Genomic DNA, 26,177 nt, shown 5'->3' on the forward strand with positions numbered 1-26,177 from the left:
TATTAGCTCGCTCACCAAGGGAAGTAATATTCGCAGCGGGACAACTTGTTCAATACTTTTACAGCAGCCAACACAACACGCTCGAAGCGAGACGCAAAGTGATACTGAAATGGTCACCTCCACATCGTATAGTCGAATGGATACGGAATTCATATCGTCTGGAAACAATCAATGGTGAGCCGCTATCAGGTGAATTCCACGCACAACGCCTGAGAGCATTCCACCCAAGGGAAGGCACAAAACTAGCTGAAGAACAGAGAAGAAGGGAATCGCAGTCGCAGAACGAAGAAGATAGTGACACAATCGAGGATTCAAATCAGAACGGAAGCAGCCAAGACCAGTGTATAGATGAAGAACAGAACAGAGAGAGTGAAGACGAGGACAAAGAAGATGAAGAAGAGGAAGAAACAGCAGAAGTGTCAACAATGGACGAAGTGGTGGGCGACGAGGACGTCGCTGTTTTTCAAAGGGGGGCACATGGAGTAGGGGACCCCTAGGCAGAGGGTGAGGGCAGAGGAGGGTTTGGTGGTGTTTGGGCCGGGTTTAGATGAGGAGAGAGTCATTAGAGCCATCGGATGCAGTAGCAGTCTTCAGGTCTCTGTTGTCCTTCAAGAGCATAGTCTTCGGGCATAGCCCACTCCAATGGACTATCTAAAAGTAAGGAATGGAGTGCTAGTGTAGTGTGGGTGTCTTCTTCTTCCTGAGTTTTGAGAAGTAACATAGAGTCGGGTGAATTTGGAGAAAGCTGTTGCAGGATAGACAATTTGGAAGATACTTGCGAAGGAAGTTGCGATGGTCTGGGAATGTTCACTTCTGTGATGAAGTCTTCTTGTGGAAAATCAATGGATTAGAGAATGTGGCGAGGATTCTTCTGAAGCTCTTGTTCTCCGATCTTAATGGAGTCCCTCACGGTGGGCTCCAGTTGTAAAGAGTTGATTCTATGTGGGCGCTACAAATGTTGTTACCTTAGAACTCAATGTGTGAGTGAGATGTTCATCCCAAAGAGACTGCCTATAGAAATGCTCCTTGATATAATGCAAGGGATATCTTGTTAAGATCGAAGGTGAGAGAAGGGAAAGTTACCAAGAGTGCACTCAGTGTTCTGAGGATGTATCTGAAGTACCAAAGTACTCATCCGAAGTGGTCTGAAGGTGGTCCAACATCAAGAAATGAAGGTCCAAGGTTGTGTGAAGCATCCGATGAGCTTTTGATGAACAGCAAAGGTTCTGAGAGAAGTACAGCGGGTGTGTCGAAGTATAACTAGGCAAAGTCTATCGAAAAAACTTAGAGACAGCGAAGTACGAAATGGCAGCGGTCAGGCCAAACAATCGTTCTGAATGAACAAAGATCGATTGCGCGAAGTACGACTATCCAAAAGTGACTCTACTGACTATGACTCATAGCAGGGAAAGTGAAGTGAAGTCTGAGTAGCTAGCAAGGCAGATTATATCCTACAGCGTGAAAGTCCAGAAACTGCATAGGTGAAAACAGTAGCGAGATAAGCCATCTGAAATGTAATAAGACTCGAGGCGAGCCGCTACAGAGATATGCATGTAATAACATGCGAGGTGTGTTGCTATATGTATTAATCAATGGTTTCGATGGGCCAATAAGATATGTGCCCCTAAGACATAATCAATAACAGATGAACAAGGTAAAAACACACCAGCGAAGTCAAACAGGCACGGATGGGACATGGTATGGAGGATCAGAAGTGTATACAGGCCTCGGATTTGGACGGACGACCTTCGGGCAACTCAGAAGGTAAAAGGAGTGTTGAGGAGTATAATGTGAGATACCTATGAGTTTGGCAGGATACGAACCCAACACTGATCCAAGTGCTACACTGCCAGCCCGGTTATATAATGAGACTATTGTCTTACCATATACATTGGTAGAACCCACCTTATTACGAGGCTGATGAACATCCTTCTGTCCAGCAAGACCACTAGATGACAAGCCATTCAGCTTAGAAAGGCTCAACCTATCCCAGTTGTAACAATGGTAGCCAGATGTTCCAGACTCCAGATCTCTATCAAAAAATACCATTAGAATAATCTCTGAGCCATGATGTATCCATAACACTGCACAATCAATCAGGTGAAAGGAAGTACCTTTATCAATTGGCTGATCAGTTGAATGACACCCAGGGAAAAGGCAGTGGCATGTTGGAGCCTGTATGTTGATAGAATGCAATATAAGGTCTATGATTCAGCAGTCAATCATGATGACTCCTTCATGGGAGTTGTGCAGCTTGAAGGCCTGCACTGTGTGCAGCATGGTGAAGAGGCTTCTACCATGGGAATCAGGAAATTTAGGAAGGAGAACAATTTCCATTGGCATAATGTAACTATACAGCTTTGTCAGACCTACAGGCTACAGCACTGGTAATATATATACATGTATGTAAAGAGAACATATAATTTCACCAGAGTGTCACAATCTAGTGACCAGTCCCTTTTTTCTGATGTGGTGTTGAAGTAATTTCACATGGCAGGAAGCCATTACACAGACATAAGCTTGCAGACAATCGATCTTAGCTTCATTCCACAAGTGGGAAAATAAAATGGAATACTCACATATGAGTTCTACAAGGAGGCATTACCTTCAGCAGGCATGGGGTCACTGCCTCAGCTACCAAGCATTCACTGGAGAACGGAGGGGAACATGTGACCATTGTGACAGGATCACTGGACTGGCTGAAATCTAGCAAGTCTGTTGTTGATACAGAAAATGTAGCACGAATACCATGAATCAATGAACAAAGGTGGTCATAGTCCAGGTCCTCTGAGAATGCGAGAGAGCATGTGTAGATAAGCAAAGTCACAAACTCAACAGGAATACCATGGCATAGAACTTCAATGGTAGTGTTTGCTTTGTGCTCAAGCATAGAAGAGCTAGATAGCTTCTCATGGTCACTGGTTAACCATTGGAGAGACCCATGCAAGAAATAGATCAGCATGTATGTGAGTGACTCGAGATCATCACAATGACCTGGCTCGACTCCTAAGTGATTGTTTATTGAGGCAAAGGCAGGATTGCCAGTGAGACATCAATTATGATGGAATGGTACATAAAGTCTGGTTGAAGTGTCACAGTATTCCTTTGTGATGCCAAAATCGATGATAAAGGCAGTGTGCCTCAAATCATGGAGACCCACCATAACATTCTGCGGTTTGATGTCACCATGGACATAATTGTGTGAGTGGATGTACTCAAGACATGAGAGCTGTGAATGGGTTAGCCTATCTGCAGTGGCCCTACGACAAACTGACTGACCAACTGGTCCGCTAAGTCGACAAAAGTGTGAAGGGAGAATTTGTGATTATGTGCAAGGAAAAGACTGTGCAGCAATGACCCGAGGAGGTCAAGAACTAAAGTGTGATATGTCGACTCTCTGCTGAACCAAAGGGCACAGGGAATTCCAACTCCACCTTCAAGTCATTTCAAAATATAATATTCACGCTGTACAGAAGATGACCTGTCAATTATGGGTTCAAGTTTAACAGCGACTATGTCACTGGTAATGATGTTTTGTGCATGGTACATGACAGCTAAATGTTGGGATCCATACATTGAATCTGAATGAAAATGAAGTTGGTATGTGAAAAACATATCATATGAGCTGGATCCCAAAACATCGCCAAGCCTGAATCTGCCATCAACTCAAATGAGGACCTTATTCATCATATAAGAGTAACAAAAATATAACAATGGATCCAATGAATAAAAAGCATCACTGAGTGAGACTGTGAGAGAACTTTGGACCAGATGCCATGTTTGCAAGCCAGCTTGAGCTGGCTTAAGCTGTAGTTCTCAATTTTTTGGGCTGAAGCTGGTTTAATTGGGTTCATGTGACTAGCAAACCACATTAAATTCAAATCAGTGACTCAGTTTGCATTGGGTCAGCCAAATTATTAGTAAACTGGACAAGACCAAGCCTGAGCGGACCGGAACTGAGCTATGGCATTACTACTTCAGCATGTGTTTGGCACTAGCATGCCTTTGTGACACTTATCCACACAGCATCACACTTCATCACATGCATGTGATGTTTGTCAAATTAACAAGACCACTACTATTGTTGGGCCAGAGTTGCAAAATGGTAGAGAGTTGCAAAATGCTTCATAGCTCATGCAACAACACATCTTAAGTCTTCTACTCTTGGATCTAGGACCTTCCAACATGGATTCATAGTACTGTATTTTTTTAAAACAAAAAAAGGATGAGGAACATGTACGGCTTCAAATCTATCACTCAAAGTTACCTTTTTCATGTAGAATGGTCAGGGGAAGGTGAAGTTTTTAACCAAAAAATTCAAAAATTTTCCCTATACACTTTATACCTGTCCTCACCCTCTGAGCATTTTTCCAGTGAGAATCAAGCAGAGTTACTGTTGTTATTGACGATACAATCATTGATGCCAAAGAATGCTCAAGCATGACGGGTTCGAGCGGAGAACCAATTATAAGTGCGGCAGTGTGCGGCTGCCAAACTGCCACCATCATTTCCGCCCCCAATCCAGTCAGTGTCCCCTTTTTCATCACATAATAGACTCTACTCACCAACACAATTTAATTTGAGCAATTATCCATCTTCCAGTACAATACCACAGCCTTTTTATCCTCCAGCATCTTACTCGTACTATAGCCATCCATGAGTATTCTCCTAGCTTTTGCTGTTATCTTGTGTGCCAGTCGGGGTTCAGTTTTGCAAAATCGATGCCATGACACAGTGTGACACTTGTGCCAACTCGCTCATGAGAAATTTTGCAACTCTCTACTGTTTCTGACATTTTGCATCCACATCCCTCTGGCAGCATCATTTGAACACTTTTTGTTTTTCTATAGACTGTATCTTTCCTGTGGCACACGTAGCTACAGCTCCATGTATTTTTTTTATTTTAATGTGTGGTAATTATTGAGATATGAAAACGAGGTCCTCAGATTTTGCAACTCTGGCCCAACGATAGCATCTTATCTTTAGACACCAGAGACATTGCCAGATTTGCTGGAGGGTAATATGCGGAACATATTTGTAAAGTATTTTACATCTATTGTTCAATGTTGAACCTAAACAAATAATGCACAAATGTGAAATTTGTGGTCAAAATTGATTCCCTATCAGATTTATCTCCAAATAAAGAATATATAGACACCAATATTCAGAATTTGAAAGGAAGCCTTTGTTTTTGCACCAGATCCATGCTCATATTGAAATTATGACAACAATATCTTGTATGTGCAGATCTGGTTTGTATTATTCTGAATTTGTTCGATGACTGACCAATAAGAAATCTCTATACCAAATATGTATAGGGTTCATATTGAAAATTTGTAATTAAAATTGATCAGCCACCATATTCATACTTAAATTCTATATATGACATGTATCTTAGAGCAAAATAGATTTTATTTCAAAGTTTAGATATGGGATGCCATCGGATTTAGGATATTGTCCACCCAATTTGCCTAAATGTCATATCACAAACATATGTAAAATTTGATACCCAATACTACAGCAGTACAGATTCTATTACTAATGCAAAATATTTTTGCGGATATGATACCAATCTGTCCTGCAGACAGATTCCGTCCTGCCTCAGGTGAGATGAACAGTTCTTACAGTACAGCCTAATTAAGACGGGCGGAAATGTCCGTGCTAAATCTATCTTTAGACAAGCATCCTAATTGAGACGGGTGGAGATGTCCGAGAACCATGCTAAATCTATCTTTAGGCAAACATCTTAATTATGTAAGACGGGCGGAGATGTTCGAGAAGACCTGTTTTCTAACTGTGTGCTTCATGTACGCTTCCTCAAGTGATTAATTGATTCTCCACCTGTACGCATACATGTATAGGGGCTGGCAATGCTAGGTGAGTATGCATAACTATTGTTCTAGTATCCCTGGCGTTGTATCAAAACTTATGACGGTATAGCCTCCACCACTGAGACAGGACCCAGACAGGACCCAGAGTAGACTCTACGTAGACTGGAACTAGAGTTACCATGTCCCGAACCTCGGACTAACTTACTAACATAGATAGCAGCGCAAACGGTCAGTCAGGCTGAGTCATCTAGACTACAAAGCGCGCATCACATTTTGTAGAATGCGCAAGTGCAGGCCACAAAAAAGGAATGGCTGCCTCCCTTGTGTGTAGACTGTAGCTGATCAACTATAACCTCTGGTGGGTGTTTGACACCCGTAAGTGAACCTTTTTCAATGTCCTAGGCCTCTTACTAGCATGTATCAAGGATCGATACCAACACCATACTCTATGCGTGCGTGTAACCGTATTGCGCCCAATTGGTTGCATTTCTAATTCATACCCCCGTTAGAGGAGGTCAGGCACTCCAACGCAGCATCTGATGGCACCACTGGCTTCTAACAAGGTACGGGCTTTTCCCCATTCCCATATGGATTTGGTTCCGCTGGCATGACGGCGCCTTTTTATTCTAGTTCTATCGTTATCAATCTTTCCAACTGTGGCGGCACTACATCGCCCATAATCCATGCTGCATACAGGTATAGTTCCGGTGTTCGAGGATGCTAATCAAGCTCAGATGCTTACCAATGAAGCCCCTCAGCCTTTAAAAAGAGTCTCAAGATTGGCCGTAGCACTTCAAACCCCACGTCTTATTACACCATGACGCAGACACTTGTCCTATATGATATCGTCTCCGACTTACCAGGCATTAGCTGGTCGCCCAACCCCGCAAAGCCGAGGTCAGTAATTTATGTTCTGCATGTCACTTTGATATCTGACCTACGTCTCAGGTTCGTTTTGAGCTACAAGGGTCTTCCGTTCGTGACTATCTGGGTCGAATACGCAGACATCTCGACCGCTATGCAGGCCATCGGTGCAAAGGCAGACAAACGTTTAGACGGCACGGATGTTTACCCCATCCCGGTCCTCAGCGACCCTAACACCGGTGCCCTCATCACCGACTCCCTCGAGATCGTCTCCTACCTTGAGAAGACATATCCCGAGAAGCCTGTTTTTCCTAACAACTCAGAATCCCTGATCCGCGAGTTCAACTCTACCCATTTGGACCAAATCATTACGCCTTCTATCAAGTCTATCTGGGTCCGCTCCACGGAAATCATGAGTCCCCGCAGTGTGAAGTTCTTCACCAAAGCTCGTTCCATAGACATCGCGCTGCCTTGGGATAAGAGTTACGATGAAGACTGGGCCCTGCTAGAGAAGGGGTACAAGAATACTGTTTACGACTGGTACCAGAAGACAGACGGGAAGTGGTTCATGGGTGACACTTTTTCGTATGCAGACATCGTCGTCGCTTGTTACTTGCTGTGGTTCAAACGAGTTGTGAGGGAAGATGAGTGGGCCAAGATCAGTTCCTGGAATGGCGGGAAATGGGCCCAACTTCTTGCGGATGTTGAGAAGAAGTGCAAGTTGGCGTAGAAAGAAGAAGTGCAAATTGGCGTAGAAGAATTGTGTATACTATAGCAGTTATCTCGAAGACGTTTCAAACAATGATAGTTCGCTCAATAGGTCAACGTTGTAATCACGAAGTGCGCTGGCTTAGGTCAATGTTATGTGGGCCCGGGCCCTTCTATGTTAAGCCCAAGCCGACCTGTCGGACTCGTGAAAAAATAGACACCAAAATCGCAACGGGGACGGTACTCAAGTGCTTACGAGTCACGACTTGGAAGAAACAGAATTCAACATTAGAAATAACTGGGCGCAGGCTGGTGATATGTATTTCTTGTATTTATCACTTCTTTGTACCCAAAACGACATCAAATATCGAACTCATACATCCTTGATTCCGTCAGTAGTTCGGACGTCCAGGAACTTTACCGCCTTCTCTGCTGCGGTAAATTTTACCTCCTTGCTCGCTCGCCCTCATTTCTCTGCGGTGGTCTGCACAGAGTCTGCCTTACAAAATGATAGTGCAAGTGACATGATCCTCGTCGAATGTAAATTAGCAGGGGTGGCACGAGCGAGATCTTCGCCAAAGCCTCTGAAATTACAAACCAAGGTAGATGAAGTTGTCGGTGGGAACAACGGTGGGTGACTACAAGGAGTTGGCAGTGGAAGAATCATGGTGATCGATGATGGTCACGGTTAAAACAGCCAGTAGGGTGCTAAAATTGTTCAAGGCCAAACCGCGAGAGGGGAAGAGCACATCGCCCGCCAGCAGAAGAAAGAGTAAAATCAAGTGGTGCAATAGTCCATTGCAAATATATGTTGGGTAGGGCAGTAGCAGGGAATAGCACTCATCTGAGCCGCCTAAGTAACCACTCAAAGGGAGAAAAACACAAGCTTACGCACCAACTGCGATAAAACCCCCAAAAATCAACGTATTGCGAATGTCGCAAGTCATACATCACTTTTCCAATTCTAGGGGTCTTCCGTCTTCGTCGTATCAGATCCTTTGCAGAATCAGATACACCTACATAATCCACAACGGGGGGTAAGTTCGTGGTTAGCGGAGATGTCCGGTTCCTACAGTGATTAAGGGTTGCAGAAAAGTATAATGCCGTGATGAGTGATAGTAAGACTTACTACATTTCCCATTTCCGAATAATGTACGACACATCGCATCAAGACGAAATCCTATCAATAGCACTACGCGTTTAGTCGGCAAAATCACAACGTGTTTCGTCCGTTGATGGCTTGGACCCTATGATAGCTGACAGATCCTTGACATTATTAGCCAGTGAAATGAGAACGTCGATCTAGAAGGAAGGCTGTTGAAGTACGTGCTGTGTCATGCCATCACCAAGATACGTGTACCTCGGCAAAGATTCGATAGATGGTTTTGCCTAGCGCACCATCGACAATGAACGGCCTACTAGGTAGATCTGTTCATCGATCTACCACATACGAGGATAACGTACCGAAGTCACTGACTCAGTGTATCTGTGTGTCGAAAGCGGCGTAGCAGCTAAGTTCGAATGATGAGTCATGTCACTCATCGTGGACGAACGACGGCATCGGACGGTCACTCTGGGATTTTGAATATTAGACTGTGACACACTGCCAGAACACAGTGAATGCCATAGCCTACCTGTCGAGTTGAAACTGCCGGAGGTAGAAAAAATGTAGCAGAAAGTTCAAAGCAGCGGGTTTGACACAAAAGCACCGACTCGAGCCTGGTCGTCCGGAAGTGAATTAGTGGATAATCACTGCTGCAAGAATTATTCGTGATAAACTTGGAACCAGGGGGATTCCCTGCGGCCCGCCAGGTGGTCCGATGTTTGACAAATGACATGCATAAGTCCTTCTGGTAGTGGTACATAGCACCGATGACTAAGTCTGGTCGTTGCTGCGACACCATTACAAATTTAATATTATAGTGGTGCTGCCAACGAGCATATTCATCCATCTACCGGTCCTCGCGATTGCTGCGGCCCTCAAATTCGACGAGGACACCAGCAGCAGTCTCCGACACGACAAAATGTACACCCAACTACCAGGATTGTACAAGCTTTATTTTGTAACATACTATGCTGGTAGCAGCGTATGCTATGATCACTAACCAGTACTACTTGCGTTCGTGTATGGGTGTCGTACGCGGTAGTATACATGAGAATAAGGTATCCAAATTGTAACACAAAGAAGCCAAAGAAAAGTAAGCGACAACACCCGAAGAAGAAATAACAATGTCCAACAAATAGCCTTAGGTATCAGAAGAAGAACGTACGGTATGGGTCACAACACAGAACAACGAATGTGACGAAAGTGAAGTAAGGAGGATGGATGCTTCATTGCCGTGGCACGTGTAGACCATTTCGAGACGAATGTTTGTCACTCGTTTGGCGAGCACGGCCAGGAAGCGCAGGGATGTGACGCGAGACGCCATTGGGAACGCCTAGCATAGTACGGTCACCATTCACAATGATGGATTCCTTCTCAGCAACTCCGTTCTTTTCGAATTGAGCACGTTTGGCATTGGCCGGACCCAGGGTCTGTGAAGGGAGACGCTTGAAAGCAGGCCGGAATATTTCGCCCTCCGAGCTTCCTGTGCAGTCAGAAGCAACAGATGACTCTCTTGACCCATCTCTTGATCCGCTTTGAGTGCTTGAACTTCCCATGCTGCTCACACGAGGTACAGGCAACGAAATGGACACCCCATTCATAGGTGGCGCAGCTCCCTTCACGGGAGGCAGATGAGACATGAATGCCTGCGAAAGTGACGATGCCGACGAGGAGCTCGAAGGACGGCTGGCGTTCAAATCAAAACCGATATTCAACTGCGAATGTGTGGTATCTGTGCGACGGTTAGTGCCACGTGCACCGGAAGAAACAGATCCAGGTGGGTTTGCCCGCGTACCTCGCCGTTTTGGGAGGTTGAGGTTGAGCGATGCGTTGCGAGCATTGACAGCAGCTTCATAGCTCCGAAGATCTTCAGGATTGCCATGGAGCGTCATGCGAGCTCCCTCTCCATTGCCGTTTGCCATACCAGGAAGGGCTCGTTCTACGGTGGGCGTTTTGGAACTTGGAAGAGAGGATACACGAACTCTTCGGCGTGAAGAGGGAGATTGAGGCATGGTGCCCGGCGCTTCTGAGCCGGCGAGTTGAGGTCCACTCATAGGCGTGCGTATGAATGCCTTCCACATGAAGTCGTCACGACCTAAACCAGGTGTGGGCAACGCAGAGAGTGACATGCCGCGATCTCTGAGCTGCTGCTGTGATAGTGCCTTGGGCGGCATCGGAGTAACGTTCGGCGAATGAGGTCGCATATTCATTGCAGCGTTTGAGAAGAAAGGTACACCATCTGTTGAGAGCCCAGCAAGGACATTTGGGTCGTCAATAGACATGAGTCCAAATGCGGAGGAGAACCCGCCTTCACCGACTCGAGAATGTTCATCGGATTGCTGGTCGTGGGATTCAGGTGCAGAGGTAGAGGACATTGAGTCTCTTCGGCGTTGAGGGTCAAGCAGCATTCGCTGTTGAAAGTCCTCTGAAACGCCCTGGTACATATCCCCCGCCGAGAGGGGGAGATGGACGTTGGACGAAGTAGCGCTAGAAGGCATGGATTGCGAAGCGCTACTGCCGTCACTGTAATCAACGGAGTCTCGGCGAGGCCGGTAGGCTAATCCAATGAAGGGCCCAGTGAACATTTCTGAGCTGAAGTTATCTGAACCGTCCGCACCATATTGATTTTGTGAGAAAGCTTCATCCAAAGACGCGAACTGGGGTTGACTAGTTTGTAGAGTCAACCCCGGGTTTGTGCTCTCGCCCCATCCAAGCCAATTGTTGGAAGGTTGATTATGGTCCGTGTAAAGCTCAGGTAAAAGTGCCGGTGAACCTTGAGGATTTGCAAGCATGGGAGCTCCGGCATGACGCATAAGGTCAGCTTGTGCGCGATTTCTTCCAGCAATATCGGAATCGGAAGAGAGCGACATGGGAAGATGTACGGCGTTTGCTGACGAAGCATACACATGATTGAAGGAAAATGGGGTTGTGTAAAGCGGATCACCCGAGGAAGTGTCCATACTGGGTACGCTGACTGGGGAAGGACCAAGGATGAAGTCGTCCATTGATAGCCGTCCATTCCCAAGAGAAGAAGAAAGGGAGGCGGGGCGAGGCACATGATGGCCAGGGCCACTTGGTGCGGTTTGACGGTGGAATTTCACATAAGTACAGCGACCCTTGCGTTGTGAGCATTTTGCTATAACAAGAGTGAGAATAGAATCGTGGGTTTTGGGGCACAAACGTACAACAAGGATTGCAACCGTCGCACGGTAAACTTGATTGGACGCATTGGTCACATGCTTGCTTCGAAGTAGTTGCTCGAGAGGTTGAAGCAGAGCCCTTGCGACGACCATTGGTGGCGGTTTGAGGCGGTTTTTCATTTGCATGACACTTGTTGACGTGGCGCGATAAAAGATCGCTGAGGTAGATTAAGTTAACGAAGATCAAATAAACCATTTGCTTGAAGACTTTACCTGCGTGCAAATTGGTCTCCACAATACTGGCACTTGTAGGGGCGATCACCTGTATCTGTTGAGGAGCGAGCCGATGTGGGTCAGTGAAATGATGATGGTGGAGGTAGATTGTAAGGACAGGGGGTAAAAGCCTCCCGTGGCAAAGTGGAGCGAAATTAGTGCTAGAATGGAAAAAAGTACATACGTGATCGCATGTGACGAGCGACGTGCTGTGGACGAGTGAAGGTAGCCTGACAGACAGGACATTGATGGTCACCACCCATTGGTATAGAATCTAGTGGATGGTAGTGAGAGTTAAAGAAGAAGTTCCAGAGTTCAAGTCGTGGACGAGTGGATGATACTATCCGATGACACAAACCTTGTACACATATTTATCCTTACCAAAACACCTGGATCTATAACCTTCGGCGTCGGCCGTTATGATGTCATACATACCTAATCGGCTGACACTGCTTTCTTACATAATATCAAATCTCTCTCCTAACTGTCATTCCATTCATTATAGGTTCTGTTCATCCTACAACTCTGACCTTCTTCCAAATCATCCTCTCCATTCTTCATCCTCCACATCATCTTCCCTAAAAATCAAAATAAAAGTTCGAAAACCTAAACAAATTGCCGTTCCCGTCGTCAAGACAATGCTGGCAATTTAGCGTGTGACGCCATTTGATGTCACCTATTTGCGCGAGATCGTGGCGGAGATCAACCCGCTACAAACACGCGGACTGACGTCAGTTCATCAAAACACTCCTACGAAACGTGTCTTTCACCTTGGTGCGGAGACGGGCACGAACACTTCAGCATTCGCCCTATCACCGTAAATTTAATCAGTAATCTCCCTCCGATTCAATCGTCATAGGGCTGTAAACATGAATAGCAGATCGCTGCCGGGCGTCTGGTAACAGGCTCCGGAGAAGGCAGGCGTCATGAAAAGGCATTGCATCGAGCCTGATCACCACCCTCGTTGTCCTGTCCCTGTTCTACGGATCTCCGCGACAGGAACAGTGTGAACACTCATCATCATGATGGATAGCAATCTCACGGCCCAACACTGTGGCTCGCTTCCTCGTCAGATTATGCCGGCATTCTTAAGAAGCCAGGGGAGCTGATGCCAAGTTAGTTGGCGCTCCCCTTAATTAGAAACTCCCGCGTCATAAGACGTCTTCAAAATCCGAGGCAGCAACAAAATTAAATGACTCGATCGCAATTGCGATCACTGGCCTCGTCCTCAGGTAACACAGGCAAAGCCGGTGTCTCCCAGGCGATGTCAAGAAAAAGAAAAAGAAACAAAGGCAATGGGCGCTGAAGCAAAAAATAAAATGATACTCAACGGTGTAGTGTTATCCACTCCAATGTACGCCATATTAACTGGGATATAGTGCTTGTTTGGCAGGTTGTACGTGACGGACTCAACGCCCGCGTTCTCCGCGATGACGCGTTGCCCCATCTTAAACAACGTTGCCTGCCATCAATAGAACCATCAGAAACGTGCACAACACGAGGATAGAAGTCTATGACGCACTTGCACACTAGCGCTGGAATCCAGGGCAAAAATATCGAGCGTCGCAGTTCTCGCCCGCGTCGCAACATTAACTGCATCCCAAACACCTCCGAGGGCGAAGCCCTCTGGGACGATGAAACCGAGTTTCTTGTCATCAGCGGGGGAGATGAGCGATAAGGGCGCGAATGTATAAGTCAGGTCCACGGAGGTTGACAAAACACGATCGTCCACTTCCTGCAGCGTGGTGTACTCATCGCGGATGTATCCATGAAACGCAGAACCACCCGACTTGAGCACTGCGATGCGCAGGAATGTGTGAATACGAGCTCGAGAGTGCAAGGATAAGCTCACCCAAGAGATCGGTAATTCCCGATGTTACTTTAGCTGAGAGCTTGTCCTTGCCAGCAGAGGCATCGACCTGGGGGGAAAGAAAGGAGTGTTTGATAAGCTCTATATATATGTTTAAGAAAGAGAAGGGTGACAGTGTCTCGACCGAGAGTTGCCGCAGCTCGGCAAGTAACGGCAAGGGAACACTCCACTTCAGCGACTTTGATACATAGTTTCGCTCCACCCGCCAAGTCGGAACTCGAGAAGCATAGACGGCGTCCAATTAAAATTCGTACCTCGACCTCGACCGTCTGTATGTCATTCCCGTCTCTAATGAACGAATGCGGGTGCGGATGGTCATTTGCACTCAAGGCAATGCGAGACCAACGTAACTTCTCCAAGGTAACGAATGCACGGTTTATATGCGCATACTTGGAAACGATGTAAGTTCCAAGATGCAATGCGAACCGTTCTGGGCTGAGGATGTGGGGTGAAATCTTGGCAAGATCTAGTAATCGCCGCAGTGTCCATCTTGGTTAGCTGGTATGTCCTCCATCATTAGTGGACGTACAATATGTGATGTTCTTCACTATATGATACGTCATGCGGTGAGCTTTAGCTGGACCATCGTACAGATTTACATACTAGAGTCTGTTGCAACAATAACGGAGTTGTCTGCAACCGTGTAGCTGAATACCCAACTATTAGAGACGGTGGAATTCACAGTATACTATGCAAATCACTGACCTTGTCTCGATCTCGCCTTCTAGGAGTACTCTGACATTATATTCCACGACTTGGTGAAACTCGCCATCCCGAACAACACGAAAGAGGCGAACGAGGTCCTTGCCATATCGAGCGTTTGTGAGAATTGATTCAGACATTATCGGCAACAGTGCTAGGCTCGCAGTTTCAGTTGGTCTTCCAACGTTCAAGACCTCGTTCAACTTGTAGTAGAAGTTTATAGATTGGCTGCATTAGGGAGTCTGTTGCGGCGTAGCGGCATATCACACGCTACTATAATCAGCTGATAAGCGACTAGGCTGAGTAAGCGCCCTGATCTTCCCCTGGACACGGTCTCCTGGATATAATATATTTCATTTTCAACCAGTTAAAATCGCATTCCGCTTTTTTTCCACATTGCAGTCCGTCCTATAAAGCAGTTTTCCTACCGTAGGTGTTTTCCTCGATCTTCCATCATACCAATGGTGGTACTCTGCCATCTCTGTTTGACGTCGACGGAACGCAACCACGGGTACCCGTTCTCGTGCGAACTGCTTATCTTGAGCGTGGGTTATCCGAACAACTACAAGTGCCATCCTCTACTCGCGACCGTGACCACCCTCAAAATTGAATCACTTCCGTTTTTTCCCAAGGAACCTTTCCCATTAATACGACGATAAGGGGACCAGATAAGGCAGATCGTCGTCCAAGAAAATGCCATGGATTGATGCGCACAAGTTTTCCCCAAACACGATTATCAAAGGACACTTGTATGCTCATGAAGCAATCACAGAGCGCTCAACTTGAGCATACGTCCGAATCCCTGAGGTGCAATAAGACGTTGTAAACGCCTCCTCCAAGACGCTGGCCAACTGCTGGGGCCGTTTTGCCCTTATCGCGAAGCTTCGATTTACTTGGACACTCAATTATATCGGCCAGCTTCACTGTTTGCGGAGGTCCGTTCCAGGTACTCTCGATGGCGTTTTGTAAATAGGACTACTCTTCACCGACTGCGGTGCAGGTCCCTTCTCTTCTTATGACGAGATGATGGAATGGCTCAACCACAAGTTGGATATGCGTCTCGTTTCAATAACTCGGGCCACTAGTCTTCACACACCAGGACTTGTGTTTTGTTGGCGCGATGGTACGGCCTATATGTTGGATAAAATCCGGACCATTCTCAGTCCAAGGGTTGGACCGAGAATAGTCGGGACTTTACCTGTCATGGTTCGAGTACATCGGCATGCGCTCTGATCAGCATTCCAGGTCGTACTTGTGAAATTGTTTGATGACTTGGATCTCACGTTGCGAGTCAAATTAGGTGCTGCAATGTAATCTTTTGTATCCGGCAGTTTTTAGGTACCATAAAGAGTACTGAACGTAGGATCCATGGCGGTGTATTTTCTTCCAGCCTTGGAAGAGACACTAATTCAATTACACCGATCCAGGTTGCTTACATATGTGCTCCGTGCTCTTATTCGCGATAGGACCCCAGCTGGGACCAATGAAGCAAGGCGACAAATCAACTGTACTTCCCTGATGAGACAGTGCCCATCGACGCATCTAACAGACCGCATCCGAGATCAGATTGGTCGCCATTACATCGGACTCAGAGTCTCGATTTCCTTGGATGGAATTTGATATCAGAAAGCACCGGATGACCGTTGGATGACCGCATAAGCATGTGCTTTGAATCAGGCGCTAACTCGTGTCAGTTACCAATACATTTAGAGAGTTTGATTAATCAAGAACCTTCAAAATGAAAGTCGGATATCAAACCCACGTGCAGGCTCGTTGCCTCAGGTTTTTCATATTCGAGGTATATAGAATTCAGATGTAGCCCATGCTACCGTTAGAGGAGTTGACTAGTGACGTGGCGCCGCTGAGGTCGGATCGGAGTATATGGAAGCATGATGCACGATATCTATATCACAAGGCTGCTAGTGGCACTGTGTAGTTGTTGTTGCCGCATGAAGAATGAGCAGGATAATTTGCAAAAAATAACGTTTAATGTTATAGCAAAGGCACGCGTGCTGCGCAGGGTTTCACAGACAAGACTCGTGGGTGGTCTAACTCACCGATGTAATCGTGGTAGAAGCCGGATTCCAAAAATGCATGCTTGAGCTTAAGATTGGCAGAACGTAATGACACCCGAGGAAACACGACGGCACAGTGACTCGAATAAAGGTACCAGATGGCAGACAGGCGTCACCTGCCAGTGCTACACAAACTTTGATCAGTCAAGTGACGAATGGTAGACATTCGTACAGACATTCGTACGCAAGCGAACCACTTCAATATCATTTACCGGTCACCAGGTAATAGACCAACCGCCCCGTATTAGGGTGCACAGCCAGCGACGCGATAACGAGCGATAGGTTGGATGACAAGGACGAACGGCAGTTGCCGAGGCTCGGCCTTGAACCTTTCTTTGCTTATCCGCCTTAACTTGCGGTCAGTATATCATCGATTCATCATTCGATGTCATCCTTAGCTCATTTTCATAGATAGTAACATCCTGGATAATCCCTGGGATTTTGCCCCTGTCGAGATGTACGTCTGAGCGCTAGCTCTTGGGACCATTTGGGTAAACATGGGTCATCGTCGGAACAACTTGTTCTTTTCCTGCGTCATTTTATTAATCTTCTCACCTCCGGTGACGTTTTCGGACCTGAAGTACAGAGAGCTATAGCGGCGATAATCGCTAGTGTCCATGATGGTGTCAGCGAGAGGTTTCAGGCATTGGTAGCCACCCAGAATTTCCTCGTTCACCCATAACTGAGTCAAACTTCGAAGAAGTGACTAAATCTCGAAAATCACCTCGAGAAATTGTGAACAGGTGCGAATATTGGCCGAAGCCTACCACTATTGATCATCATTAGCAACAAAAGCATCTTTCTCAACGAACACATTTCAGAGATCTGGACTGCCCTTGCATCCTACGAGATAACCACGCCGCTCTCTGCAGATTTATCATTAATCGCTATCGTTGTAAACTATTCACGCGCACTTTCCTCTACCAGAAGGCACGTCATATGCATATGGCCCAAAAGTCAGCTGACTGGACGCCCGCGTCCAATGAACTCTCCGAAACGCGCTGGCTTGACGCTCCTCATTGGTTTTCATCAATCCACATACTTCCTGACAAAGATGTACGCGCAAGCAAGGCTCATCAGACAACCAAGTTATCCAATGGGAACTTAAGACAATGTACTTATGAGCTTAGTTTCTCGGTCACCTCATCATGGCGCTAGAATATCATGCGGCTGGGGCCCAGACAATGTAGAGCGAGGGGGACACACTGGGATTTAAGAGGGCTACTGGAAAGTTTCAGATTGTTGCGCTGGCGTCGCGAAGACCCTGCTGATAAAGATAACGCTCGCCTCAAAATGCAACAAATTCACTACCGATGCTGATGATGCGTTGCTATTCTATGTTGGTATCCTGCAGGTAAGTGTATTCCCCATCATGGTACCGCGCTATTTATTTTCAATGCAGATTTGTATAATTCAGATGACTCCGACGAATTGGGTCGCGAACCTTACAAGTCTAGCGGCGGTCGTGTCTTGCGGCACTTGAAAGTCATTGTTGCATAGCATGTAGCCATCGCTTTTGATACCAACGTATCCAAAATCACTCGTGGCACACTTTCCCTCGGTTTGCTGGAGATTCCTCATGCCAGTTTTGATATCGCCAACTTAGATGACACCTGCGAGGCATATTTCATTGTAACTTCTTCAAAGCCCTTGTCCATTTACAAAGATATAGCCAAATCAATTATGAAACCCCATCTCCCACAAACCTTTCCTGGCACCGTTTATGCAGAGGCTACATCAATGGGCCTCCTCACGTACTTCTCGTCTTCTTCTAGACGCGTAGCTTTGGAGATTTCCAAGTTCGAGATGATCATATAGTGGCTCTGGACAAGCTAGAGCTCGAACTGACAAGCCTTATCATCAATGTTTGCATGGCCTGAGATTTACTAAGTACAGATCATCAGGCAACCACTGAAAATTTCTTATCTCGGCCACGTTCTCAAATGTACGCCATCTTCTTCTCGCCATTCGGGTTGTGTGAGTTTTGAACAGATTGGATTGTTCTTCTGCACTACTACACAGTACTGTGCTTGGATGTGTAAAACACCAAGTAGAAAGATTGTAACAGCATAAATTGGTCGTCAAACCAGGAACCTCAAACCCGAGTTTGGCTCTCCCGGTGGCTAGATGATGCCTGCAGCCAGTGAGTGACAGAAGCGGTTCAAACACCAAGATTGACAGTATTGCCTAGCATCTGCCGTGTGGAGAACGATAGACTCGACGAAGGCGCCATCATCATGACATGGGATATTTGCAAAACGTTCTTGCGACAAAGCAACGTTTATGCAGGTCACTTACATAGTTCCCGCTGCCGTTAGGAAGTGGGTCTTGTAAAACATGCATGTCTGGTCCGGAGGGTTCATGTGAGATCTGTTGGCACCTGAACGATTATCAGGGTCGCTCTCTCCAAACCTGAAGGTCTGAGGTTTAAATTCTCGCGGATACATTTCATATGAAGTGAGAAACTACCTGTTCGTGCCCTCGTGCGACGTTATAACCCCATGGCTGTGAGAGAGCGAGGTGGTGGCTTGAGGCGACAGGGAATAGAACAGCGGCACTTTGAGGCATCTTAGAGATTGACCGAAACAGGCGACCTTGTAATTCAACCTCTTCTGTTTTCATTTGACTTTGTTGTGAATGTGAGACTGCAATAGGCTCACTGAGAATTATGCAAGCGGCCGCATCGCACATATGCCGGTTATATGTTAGGTCGACAAACTGCGTGGAATCTTTGACAGAACCCCTGAATCAAGGCAATCATGGCAAGAACACCCCAAGCATGACATTGAAAATGAGTCGCCGGAAAGCTTTTGCGGTGTCTACATCTATGACCGCTTTGCAGGTTCGCAACTTCGGTCAATCAAGGTATAATTCCCATGTCGATGGTGTTCATCTTAGCGATAGTAAGGTACCGGATGGAGGCATATCCAGCATGGATTAAAACGACCGTCATGTTCACCGCTCGTTCACACCCACCCCTCGAAAATGACCGGAGTCGGAGGTTCGTGGACAGCTGGTCGAATGACATCGGTGTCGTGTCGGTAACTGCGGTGGTATGCGATTGGCTTGAGCAAGCGTATTAGAGATTCGCTTATCATATTTCCAGCACTCACATTAATTGGATAAGAGGCAAGTAGGCCTAACCGATATTGACAAAATATCATGCGAGTCCTCATGATCATTCGGTCACATGCCATGTATCAGCGATCCAGAAAGTTGTTCATCTTTCTCCTTGTGATCTCCCTAGCTATGTCGATCGTGTGCGCACTTGCTGGCGTGATATCGAGCAGAAACGTTGCAGGGGATGAGCTCTAAATTGGATGCTCAGTTTTAGATCAGGTTCATCAGACGAACATCAGAGTATCTCGTCATTTGTGACACCTATCGATACATTTATCGATGAGATGAACACCGTGCCTTGAAGTTCACGATGTGAATTTACTTCGCATACCTTACAAGGTGAGCTTGTCATTTCAATGTATAAAATCATTTGGAACGTCTCGCAATCCACCAAGTTCCCTTGATGCACCACGGGTGGGTATTACCAATATCCATTGATTACTTGACATCGGCTACGGGGTTCTGACTGGATTATGTCCAAATATATGGAGCAGGGAATGAGATGTCGAGATGGCTATGTAGGAACGAGGACCCCTTCAATGGCATCGGTGAGTGAACACAAGCGGGACCTGGACGAAGTTAATGGACCCCATCTACTGGAACATCTCTTCCGTAGCGAATGACGTGATCCCACACGCCTCTCAATATATCCTCATGTGGAGATCACAGAATTAGACGTCGTTAGCATAAATCTAGAGTCTAAAGAACTGGAAAAGATTATATCTCGTAAGCTTTCGAGAGGAAGCAGCAACGTTCATGCATTACCACATTCGGCCGAAGCCTCATTATGTCGATGTGGTGTGGAATCAATGGAACATTCTTGAGATGCTGCGAAGAACGTGGACTGAAAGGGATACAGCGGTGGTTAAAGAAGGTGGTCCCGTGAGGGTAAGTAAAAATGCACTAACCTCAACGGTCTATTCCTAAAGTGATCGTGAGCTACAGTTATGACGCAATACACCCACGTACCTGTCATCTTGAAAATAGTCCAGAAGCTGATGCAGCAGCATTCAGGGTTGCTCGAGCTCCACAAGCTGCATAAAGCAGATAAAGTAGATTTCCAATCTTGGTCTACACTGGTCGACATCTCGAATACGATAGAATTTTTACAAAACCAGACGCGTGGTAGATGGATACCCCACACCAAGAGTGGATATCACACTAACGCTTAGCACGGTGATCTTTTATAAAAGCTCAGGGTGCTCTGTCACGATTGCGAGAATCACGAAGCGCACCAGCTGAATCACTTGACTGGGAATTGTGACCTGCGTCGCTTCGATCATTGTGCGCCTATACATGCGGGTCAACAGTTGACAGTTAACTTGCATGGTAGAGGATTAACGGCAGGCATGACGCACGAGATCAAACTCGTTGTGCAAATGGACAAGACGTGCTGCCTTGGATTGTTTTCTTTTTCCAGTTTGACCTAACAGGTGTTAGATTGATTCGAAGAATCACCAGCAATATTATTCTATAAGCTTCAATAACTCTGATCAAAATGGAGATCACAGTGCAGAATATTTTTAGGTATATGGAGGTCTGCACAATGAGCACAAAACGTCACATAATGCTTTCTGCATACCTGTTCAAGCTCAAGTTGTGTTCGAGTCGTAAAGTGCGTCGGACATATCCGGGTAAGGGTAGCTCTGCCAAATTTCCCACCCTCTTTATTTCCTCAGCGTTGGCCTCCGCGTCGTGACATTCCTTTCAGTAGTTTACTCAACCTGCTCGGAAGACACCCAAAATGCGGTCTACACTCTCCACATCTGCCTTCAGACAGGCTGCTCGTCCCCGCCGTCTACCATCCCAGTATTCACGCTTCGCCAGCTCAAACGCGGAGACAGCGCAGAAGAAAACGCAGGACGCGCTCGGGTCCGCTCAAAAGACAGCGGAAAAGCTTTGGGAGAGCTCAAAAAAGTTCCTTGGTCCCCTCGGTGAGCGTGCTGGAAGCATGCTTGGATGTATGTCATTCCGTGATTTTATTCTTTGCAAACATTGATGCGGCTCTGTTTGTGTTTAGCATACCGTCAACCTGTGATGTATAACTTGTCTGTTGCACGCGAATTGTTGAAGCAGGTTTATGTGGCGGAGCGTTTGCAACCTCCCACCGACCTTGCAGTAGTGAAAAGCGCATACTCAACATTATGGAGCCGTGCTAGCAGCCAAGCATATTGGCGAGGGATACTCAGTTCCGGGGAGTGGGTCAAGGTTGCCATATACGGTGTGGAAGCATACGGTATCTTCAAGGTTTGTTTTACACTGGCTTATGATGTTACAATCATTAACTGTCGACAGATTGGAGAGATTGTCGGGCGGAGAAGTATCGTCGGATACAACCTTAATTAGACACCACATTATTTATCATCGAAAGCATGTCATAATGCTCTACACCGACTCTATTGCATAGATATTTCACATATCCCAAGATGATGCTGTGTCTCGTCCTCCCAAATCTCTATTACAGATGGTGGGTATGTTGTACCACATTGACAAGTCACGGACGATGATATAGATATCCAAGTCACGTATAGCAAGAGAATAAAGTATAGACTCTAATCCTCCTTCTTTGCACCAATCTTCTTTTCTGCTTCCGTAATTGATGCTGCGTCTGTTTGAGGACCAGCGGCAGCTGAGAACACAATAGTTCATTGAGTGACATGACAAGTGTATAGGAAAATTCACGTGCCTCCGAACATTGATGCAGCCTTGAACGGTCTCTTGAGATCACCCTCTGCAGCCTTCCCAAGAATGTGAATAGCAACAGGCTTTGCATCGTATAGATTCTTCAGACCCATGAGGGCTTGAATGAAGAGAGGCTGGGTGTACTTCATGTACAAATGGAAGAAGGCCATCATGGCGACACCAAAGTACGCAGCGCGAAGCTATAAAAATTGCAGAATAAAACCAAACTCCTTTTGATTTCAAAAATATGACGCACAAGTTTCGACGTTTCGGACAGGTCATAGTCGCGGACCGTCGTAGTCACAAGTCCTCCAGAGTCGGGCGACTGATACTATGTGAGCCTAACGTGTGCTACTTGCCATATGAATGGAATATTACCATGGGATTTTGAGCATCGACTAGTACAGACGCTCAGATATACAACGAGGAAATTTTAAGACACGGACTGACCATATTTCAAGACCGTCTGGTCATTCTTCTGCCTGACCTGTGTTATCGCACATATTCAGATGCCACGTATGTGTTCTAAAAAATCCTGCTAACCTTGTAGGAAACAAAGAAGTATGCGCCCAAGATGATGACTTGACTTGTAACATAACCTATCCGCACATAGTTGAGAACTTCCGGGTCGTCGAATGGAATCCGACGGGCAACTGAGAACACGTCACACGAGTTTCGAATGTTAGTAGCCTCCGGAATGAGATTGTATATGCTGACCTTGCATCGCACCAAGGGAAATGACGATGTTCTGTATTCCGGAGTTCATTTTGGTGTTGACTAGGTAGTCCTTCGAAAATGAAGTTTGAAGAGTTTGAGAGTCCGGGTAGAGCTTGGAAGGCGACGTGACAGTATTCTGTGACATGCCTGCGCTTGTGACAATGTGTCACATATCCTGTTTAGATGACGTCAAACTCATGTAATACTGCAACTGCATAATAAAGCAGACTAGAATTCAAAACTCCATTGAATCTCTCTTCTCGAGCTCTCGTGCATGATGTTTAACGAGGCCACAACCGTATCCCGTGCGACCTCTCTTTCGCGTGCCAGCAAGCACGGCTCGACAGCCTCATCGCGCAACCAATCTCTCATCAAGAAAAACGTTGCTCCACAGGATCTCCGCCCATCCGATATTCTTATCGAGCGATTTGTCTCCTGGAAAGCTATTGTGAAGCAGCTCATCAGTTACTTTGAAGGCGTCGCCGATATCGAGAACAACATCGCCAAGGAATACACGAAGCTTGGCGCAGTAATTCAAGTACCTTTCCGCTCAGGAAATCAATTTCTAGGCGAAGGAGGCCTGCAGGTATGAGGATCCTTGCTAGCTCCACTGTATTTCGCAGACAATGCATCAGGACGTATATTACGGCATTCGCGACAAAACACGCACCATTGCCGACCAACATGCAAACCTGGGTCGGACCGTCGATAGCTCCATCGTGCAACATCTACAAAAACTGCACGCAGAAATTAAAGCGCACATAAAGGTGCGTACTCTGCCTGAATAGTGTACGTATCACACCCTGAGTTTGACCAGAATGTTCAAAACGACACTGGTAAATTGGCCACCAGTGTTGCCAAAGAACGCGAGCTATCCGGAAGAATGATCGGTGAACTGGCAACGAGTGTCAGCATTTTCAAGAATACCCCGATGGGCGTGACCAATAAAACTGATCCGTGAGCACTTCAAGGCTTCCTGCGATGAGATGCACTTTTGACATGTCGCAGTTATGTTGCCAACATAGCAGTCATGAGACAGTTGCAAAAACAGGTTCATGAAGAAAATGCTCTTCAGAAATCCATCATAATAATGCAACAGAATTCTGCCCACTTCGAGGAAGGAATTGTACGCGCCATTCAGTCGGCTTGGCAAACTTATGATGAGTGGCGATCTCGAATGACTAATTCGGTGCAAGATACGTGGCATACTATGGGTCGAAACATGGTCTCACTTGCGCCCGACCGGGAGTGGATATCATTTTCAGCCAGGTCTGACCATCTTCTTGATCCCGAGACCCCTCTGCGTAATCCAGAAACCATTCAGTACCCCTCGAAAGAAGACACCTCGGTCATAGCCGTGCATAACGGACATCTTGAACGCAAGAAGAGGTTTACGAGGACCTATCGCGAGGCATACTATGTCCTCACTCCCGCAGGATTCTTGCACGAGTTTACGACGTCTGACCCATCTCAGTCAGGCAGTCAAACTCCAGTATTTTCATTATTCCTTCCGGCGTGCACGCTTGGCCCTCCGTCAACGCCGTCTTCAAAGTCTCACAAGTTCCATATCGAGGGTCGCAAAGACGGTACGGGTACCACTAAACATGGCTCTTTCAAATTGCCTATGACGGGTGGCCAACACGCTTGGTCATTCCGTTCTCGTAGTCATGAGGATATGATGGAGTGGTGGAATGATGTCAGAATGTTATGTGCCCGTTATCTTGTCGCCAGCGAGCAAATGGACCGCGGGGGTCCAGTTGAGGCGGCAGTCCGTTCCGCTGGATATATCAGTGACGAAGAGGACGAGGAGGATGGATCTAGCGTCGAGCAGGACCAGGAAGATGAAGATGAGGATGATCAGTATGAAGATGCTGACGCTGACGCTGTTGTTGATGATGACGAGGAGGATCATAAGACTCCGCCTTCTTACTCCAACCCCGCCAAGAACTCTTTCAATGGTACACATCAGGATGGTTACGCGGTAAGTATCTTGATTTTGGTCGAAGTGTCCGCTAATGATCTTTCTGCTCAGCCAGACAAACGAGCGTCGTCGATGAGCCACGACGACAGCATGGCTTCGTCACGCCCAAGCAGGCGTCAGCAGGAAAAGGCACCCGAAGGACGACCTCCGCATGACCAACAATCATCTAATATTGTGGGTCAAGCTCCTAGTGAGCACGACGAACGTGGCTCTATGCCTAAGAACGGCGAAGCTGGTCCCGCGCCAGTGGAAAGCAAATCTAATGAAGGCACGGAATGACCGAGCAGCGGCATGACGGCTATCCTCCACAACGTAACTTAATCAGCAACCAATCATAGCTCATCGAACCTGTTCCTTTACTTTATTGTTTTCTGTGTATTGTCAGTTAATTCGTACACGAGATTGTTTGATCTATTTAACACACCTGAAACCCCATTAGAAACTGGTGTACCTATTGATGTTATCATTAATACATTAATGTCTATGGATTGAGATCAGCTGCATACTATGATATCAGCATTTAATGACAACCATCAGAGACTTTCTTGGGAGTAAGGTTGACGCTACAAGTCCCCCACCGTCCAAGACATAAAGGGGATAAAAACGCCTAGGTTCATCCTAGTCAGGATGATAATATATCACTTTCCGTATATTTTACATTGTGTCTGCCAAAGAACTTTCTCACAAGACCTTGCGGACAATTTATGTAAATCCCACCTGTTACCTGCCGCCCGGTCCCTGAACTATGAAGTTTAGAGTGATCCAATGACAGCCTGAGGCAAGACGAAAAACAGGCCATTTCAGCATGGCGAAGCCACTCAATACTGCCATTATTTCAGCATGTACTAGAAGTTAATATGCTGGGCCGATAAGTATCCTTTCGATATATATTATTATATATGCATACCTCATTCCCTCGCGATGTTGTGCTCCTCAGCGTCGGGATAGTACTAGTGGCAACTAAATCTCATAGATGTACTAAGTCCTAGCGCCGACGAGTAGAAATAGTGAGTTTTGCATGCTTTTTATGTACTGAGCTGCTTTTCATTTCGGGTTAGTTGTCTACCTCCTTATTTGGAACACTCTCACCGTATATACCAGCTTATTGT

The 26,177-nt window shown here is 46.3% G+C and overlaps 7 protein-coding genes across 7 annotated transcripts; 3 read left to right on the plus strand and 4 right to left on the minus strand.

Annotated features, from left to right (window-relative positions):
• Positions 1-2,575: 2,575 nt before the first annotated feature.
• Positions 2,576-3,576, minus strand: F5147DRAFT_746960 (CSNK1A1 protein; the record flags this gene model as incomplete). The annotated part of the gene is made up of 5 exons (XM_041439900.1): positions 2,576-2,715; positions 2,749-2,998; positions 3,074-3,229; positions 3,280-3,434; positions 3,465-3,576. The coding sequence occupies 5 exons, from the start codon at positions 3,574-3,576 to the stop codon at positions 2,576-2,578; spliced, it is 813 nt and encodes a 270-aa protein (XP_041289939.1).
• A 3,072-nt stretch (positions 3,577-6,648) lies between these two features.
• Positions 6,649-7,425, plus strand: F5147DRAFT_581536 (uncharacterized protein; the record flags this gene model as incomplete). The annotated part of the gene is made up of 2 exons (XM_041431602.1): positions 6,649-6,728; positions 6,780-7,425. 2 exons carry the CDS (start codon positions 6,649-6,651, stop codon positions 7,423-7,425), a joined length of 726 nt encoding a protein of 241 aa, XP_041289940.1.
• Positions 7,426-9,340: 1,915 nt separating this feature from the next.
• F5147DRAFT_708814 (uncharacterized protein) lies at positions 9,341-12,279 on the minus strand. The gene is made up of 4 exons (XM_041438153.1): positions 12,106-12,279; positions 11,922-11,976; positions 11,694-11,866; positions 9,341-11,644 (listed from the first exon to the last, which is right to left on the minus strand). The coding sequence occupies exons 1-4, from the start codon at positions 12,182-12,184 to the stop codon at positions 9,735-9,737; spliced, it is 2,217 nt and encodes a 738-aa protein (XP_041289941.1). The 5' UTR covers positions 12,185-12,279; the 3' UTR covers positions 9,341-9,734.
• Positions 12,280-12,393: 114 nt separating this feature from the next.
• F5147DRAFT_708821 (uncharacterized protein) lies at positions 12,394-14,700 on the minus strand. The gene is made up of 9 exons (XM_041438154.1): positions 14,497-14,700; positions 14,395-14,438; positions 14,321-14,338; positions 14,046-14,257; positions 13,774-13,840; positions 13,444-13,718; positions 13,253-13,383; positions 12,692-12,730; positions 12,394-12,631 (listed from the first exon to the last, which is right to left on the minus strand). Exons 1-9 carry the CDS (start codon positions 14,631-14,633, stop codon positions 12,598-12,600), a joined length of 957 nt encoding a protein of 318 aa, XP_041289942.1. The 5' UTR covers positions 14,634-14,700; the 3' UTR covers positions 12,394-12,597.
• Positions 14,701-21,311: 6,611 nt separating this feature from the next.
• F5147DRAFT_312343 (mitochondrial ATP synthase g subunit-domain-containing protein) lies at positions 21,312-22,122 on the plus strand. The gene is made up of 3 exons (XM_041429171.1): positions 21,312-21,649; positions 21,709-21,935; positions 21,984-22,122. The coding sequence occupies exons 1-3, from the start codon at positions 21,433-21,435 to the stop codon at positions 22,032-22,034; spliced, it is 495 nt and encodes a 164-aa protein (XP_041289943.1). The 5' UTR covers positions 21,312-21,432; the 3' UTR covers positions 22,035-22,122.
• Positions 22,123-22,141: 19 nt separating this feature from the next.
• On the minus strand, positions 22,142-23,230 carry F5147DRAFT_312298 (inorganic phosphate transporter). The gene is made up of 7 exons (XM_041429170.1): positions 23,088-23,230; positions 22,914-23,023; positions 22,821-22,857; positions 22,749-22,768; positions 22,627-22,695; positions 22,375-22,570; positions 22,142-22,317 (listed from the first exon to the last, which is right to left on the minus strand). Exons 1-7 carry the CDS (start codon positions 23,134-23,136, stop codon positions 22,241-22,243), a joined length of 558 nt encoding a protein of 185 aa, XP_041289944.1. The 5' UTR covers positions 23,137-23,230; the 3' UTR covers positions 22,142-22,240.
• Positions 23,231-23,275: 45 nt separating this feature from the next.
• Positions 23,276-25,519, plus strand: F5147DRAFT_312381 (uncharacterized protein). The gene is made up of 4 exons (XM_041429172.1): positions 23,276-23,673; positions 23,723-23,854; positions 23,905-24,044; positions 24,096-25,519. Exons 1-4 carry the CDS (start codon positions 23,362-23,364, stop codon positions 25,345-25,347), a joined length of 1,836 nt encoding a protein of 611 aa, XP_041289945.1. The 5' UTR covers positions 23,276-23,361; the 3' UTR covers positions 25,348-25,519.
• The last annotated feature ends 658 nt before the right edge of the window (positions 25,520-26,177 follow it).

This window comes from Suillus discolor (assembly GCF_016758755.1).
Source record: "Suillus discolor strain FC423 chromosome Unknown F5147scaffold_50, whole genome shotgun sequence".
Lineage (NCBI taxonomy): Eukaryota > Fungi > Basidiomycota > Agaricomycetes > Boletales > Suillaceae > Suillus > Suillus discolor.

What these genes read in the sequence shown, in the direction of transcription:
- F5147DRAFT_708821 (XM_041438154.1), bottom strand. Translation starts at nt 14,633, where the DNA reads ATGTCTGAATCAATTCTCACAAACGCTCGATATGGCAAGGACCTCGTT. An exon ending in ATTCCAGCGCTAGTGTGCAA is followed by an intron (nt 13,384 to 13,443) that starts GTGCGTCATAGA and finishes TATTGATGGCAG; the next exon opens with GCAACGTTGTTTAAGATGGG. An exon ending in GTGCCCGTCTCCGCACCAAG is followed by an intron (nt 12,632 to 12,691) that starts GTGAAAGACACG and finishes GCGTGTTTGTAG; the next exon opens with CGGGTTGATCTCCGCCACGA.
- F5147DRAFT_312298 (XM_041429170.1), bottom strand. Translation starts at nt 23,136, where the DNA reads ATGAACTCCGGAATACAGAACATCGTCATTTCCCTTGGTGCGATGCAA. An exon ending in ACTTCTTTGTTTCCTACAAG is followed by an intron (nt 22,858 to 22,913) that starts GTTAGCAGGATT and finishes GCGATAACACAG; the next exon opens with GTCAGGCAGAAGAATGACCA. An exon ending in GGCTGCATCAATGTTCGGAG is followed by an intron (nt 22,318 to 22,374) that starts GCACGTGAATTT and finishes TTGTGTTCTCAG; the next exon opens with CTGCCGCTGGTCCTCAAACA.
- F5147DRAFT_312343 (XM_041429171.1), top strand. Translation starts at nt 21,433, where the DNA reads ATGCGGTCTACACTCTCCACATCTGCCTTCAGACAGGCTGCTCGTCCC. An exon ending in TGCTGGAAGCATGCTTGGAT is followed by an intron (nt 21,650 to 21,708) that starts GTATGTCATTCC and finishes GTTTGTGTTTAG; the next exon opens with CATACCGTCAACCTGTGATG. An exon ending in AAGCATACGGTATCTTCAAG is followed by an intron (nt 21,936 to 21,983) that starts GTTTGTTTTACA and finishes AACTGTCGACAG; the next exon opens with ATTGGAGAGATTGTCGGGCG.
- F5147DRAFT_708814 (XM_041438153.1), bottom strand. Translation starts at nt 12,184, where the DNA reads ATGGGTGGTGACCATCAATGTCCTGTCTGTCAGGCTACCTTCACTCGT. An exon ending in GGAGACCAATTTGCACGCAG is followed by an intron (nt 11,867 to 11,921) that starts GTAAAGTCTTCA and finishes AATCTACCTCAG; the next exon opens with CGATCTTTTATCGCGCCACG. An exon ending in CGACGGTTGCAATCCTTGTT is followed by an intron (nt 11,645 to 11,693) that starts GTACGTTTGTGC and finishes CTCTTGTTATAG; the next exon opens with CAAAATGCTCACAACGCAAG.
- F5147DRAFT_312381 (XM_041429172.1), top strand. Translation starts at nt 23,362, where the DNA reads ATGATGTTTAACGAGGCCACAACCGTATCCCGTGCGACCTCTCTTTCG. An exon ending in TAGGCGAAGGAGGCCTGCAG is followed by an intron (nt 23,674 to 23,722) that starts GTATGAGGATCC and finishes ACAATGCATCAG; the next exon opens with GACGTATATTACGGCATTCG. An exon ending in AAATTAAAGCGCACATAAAG is followed by an intron (nt 23,855 to 23,904) that starts GTGCGTACTCTG and finishes GAGTTTGACCAG; the next exon opens with AATGTTCAAAACGACACTGG.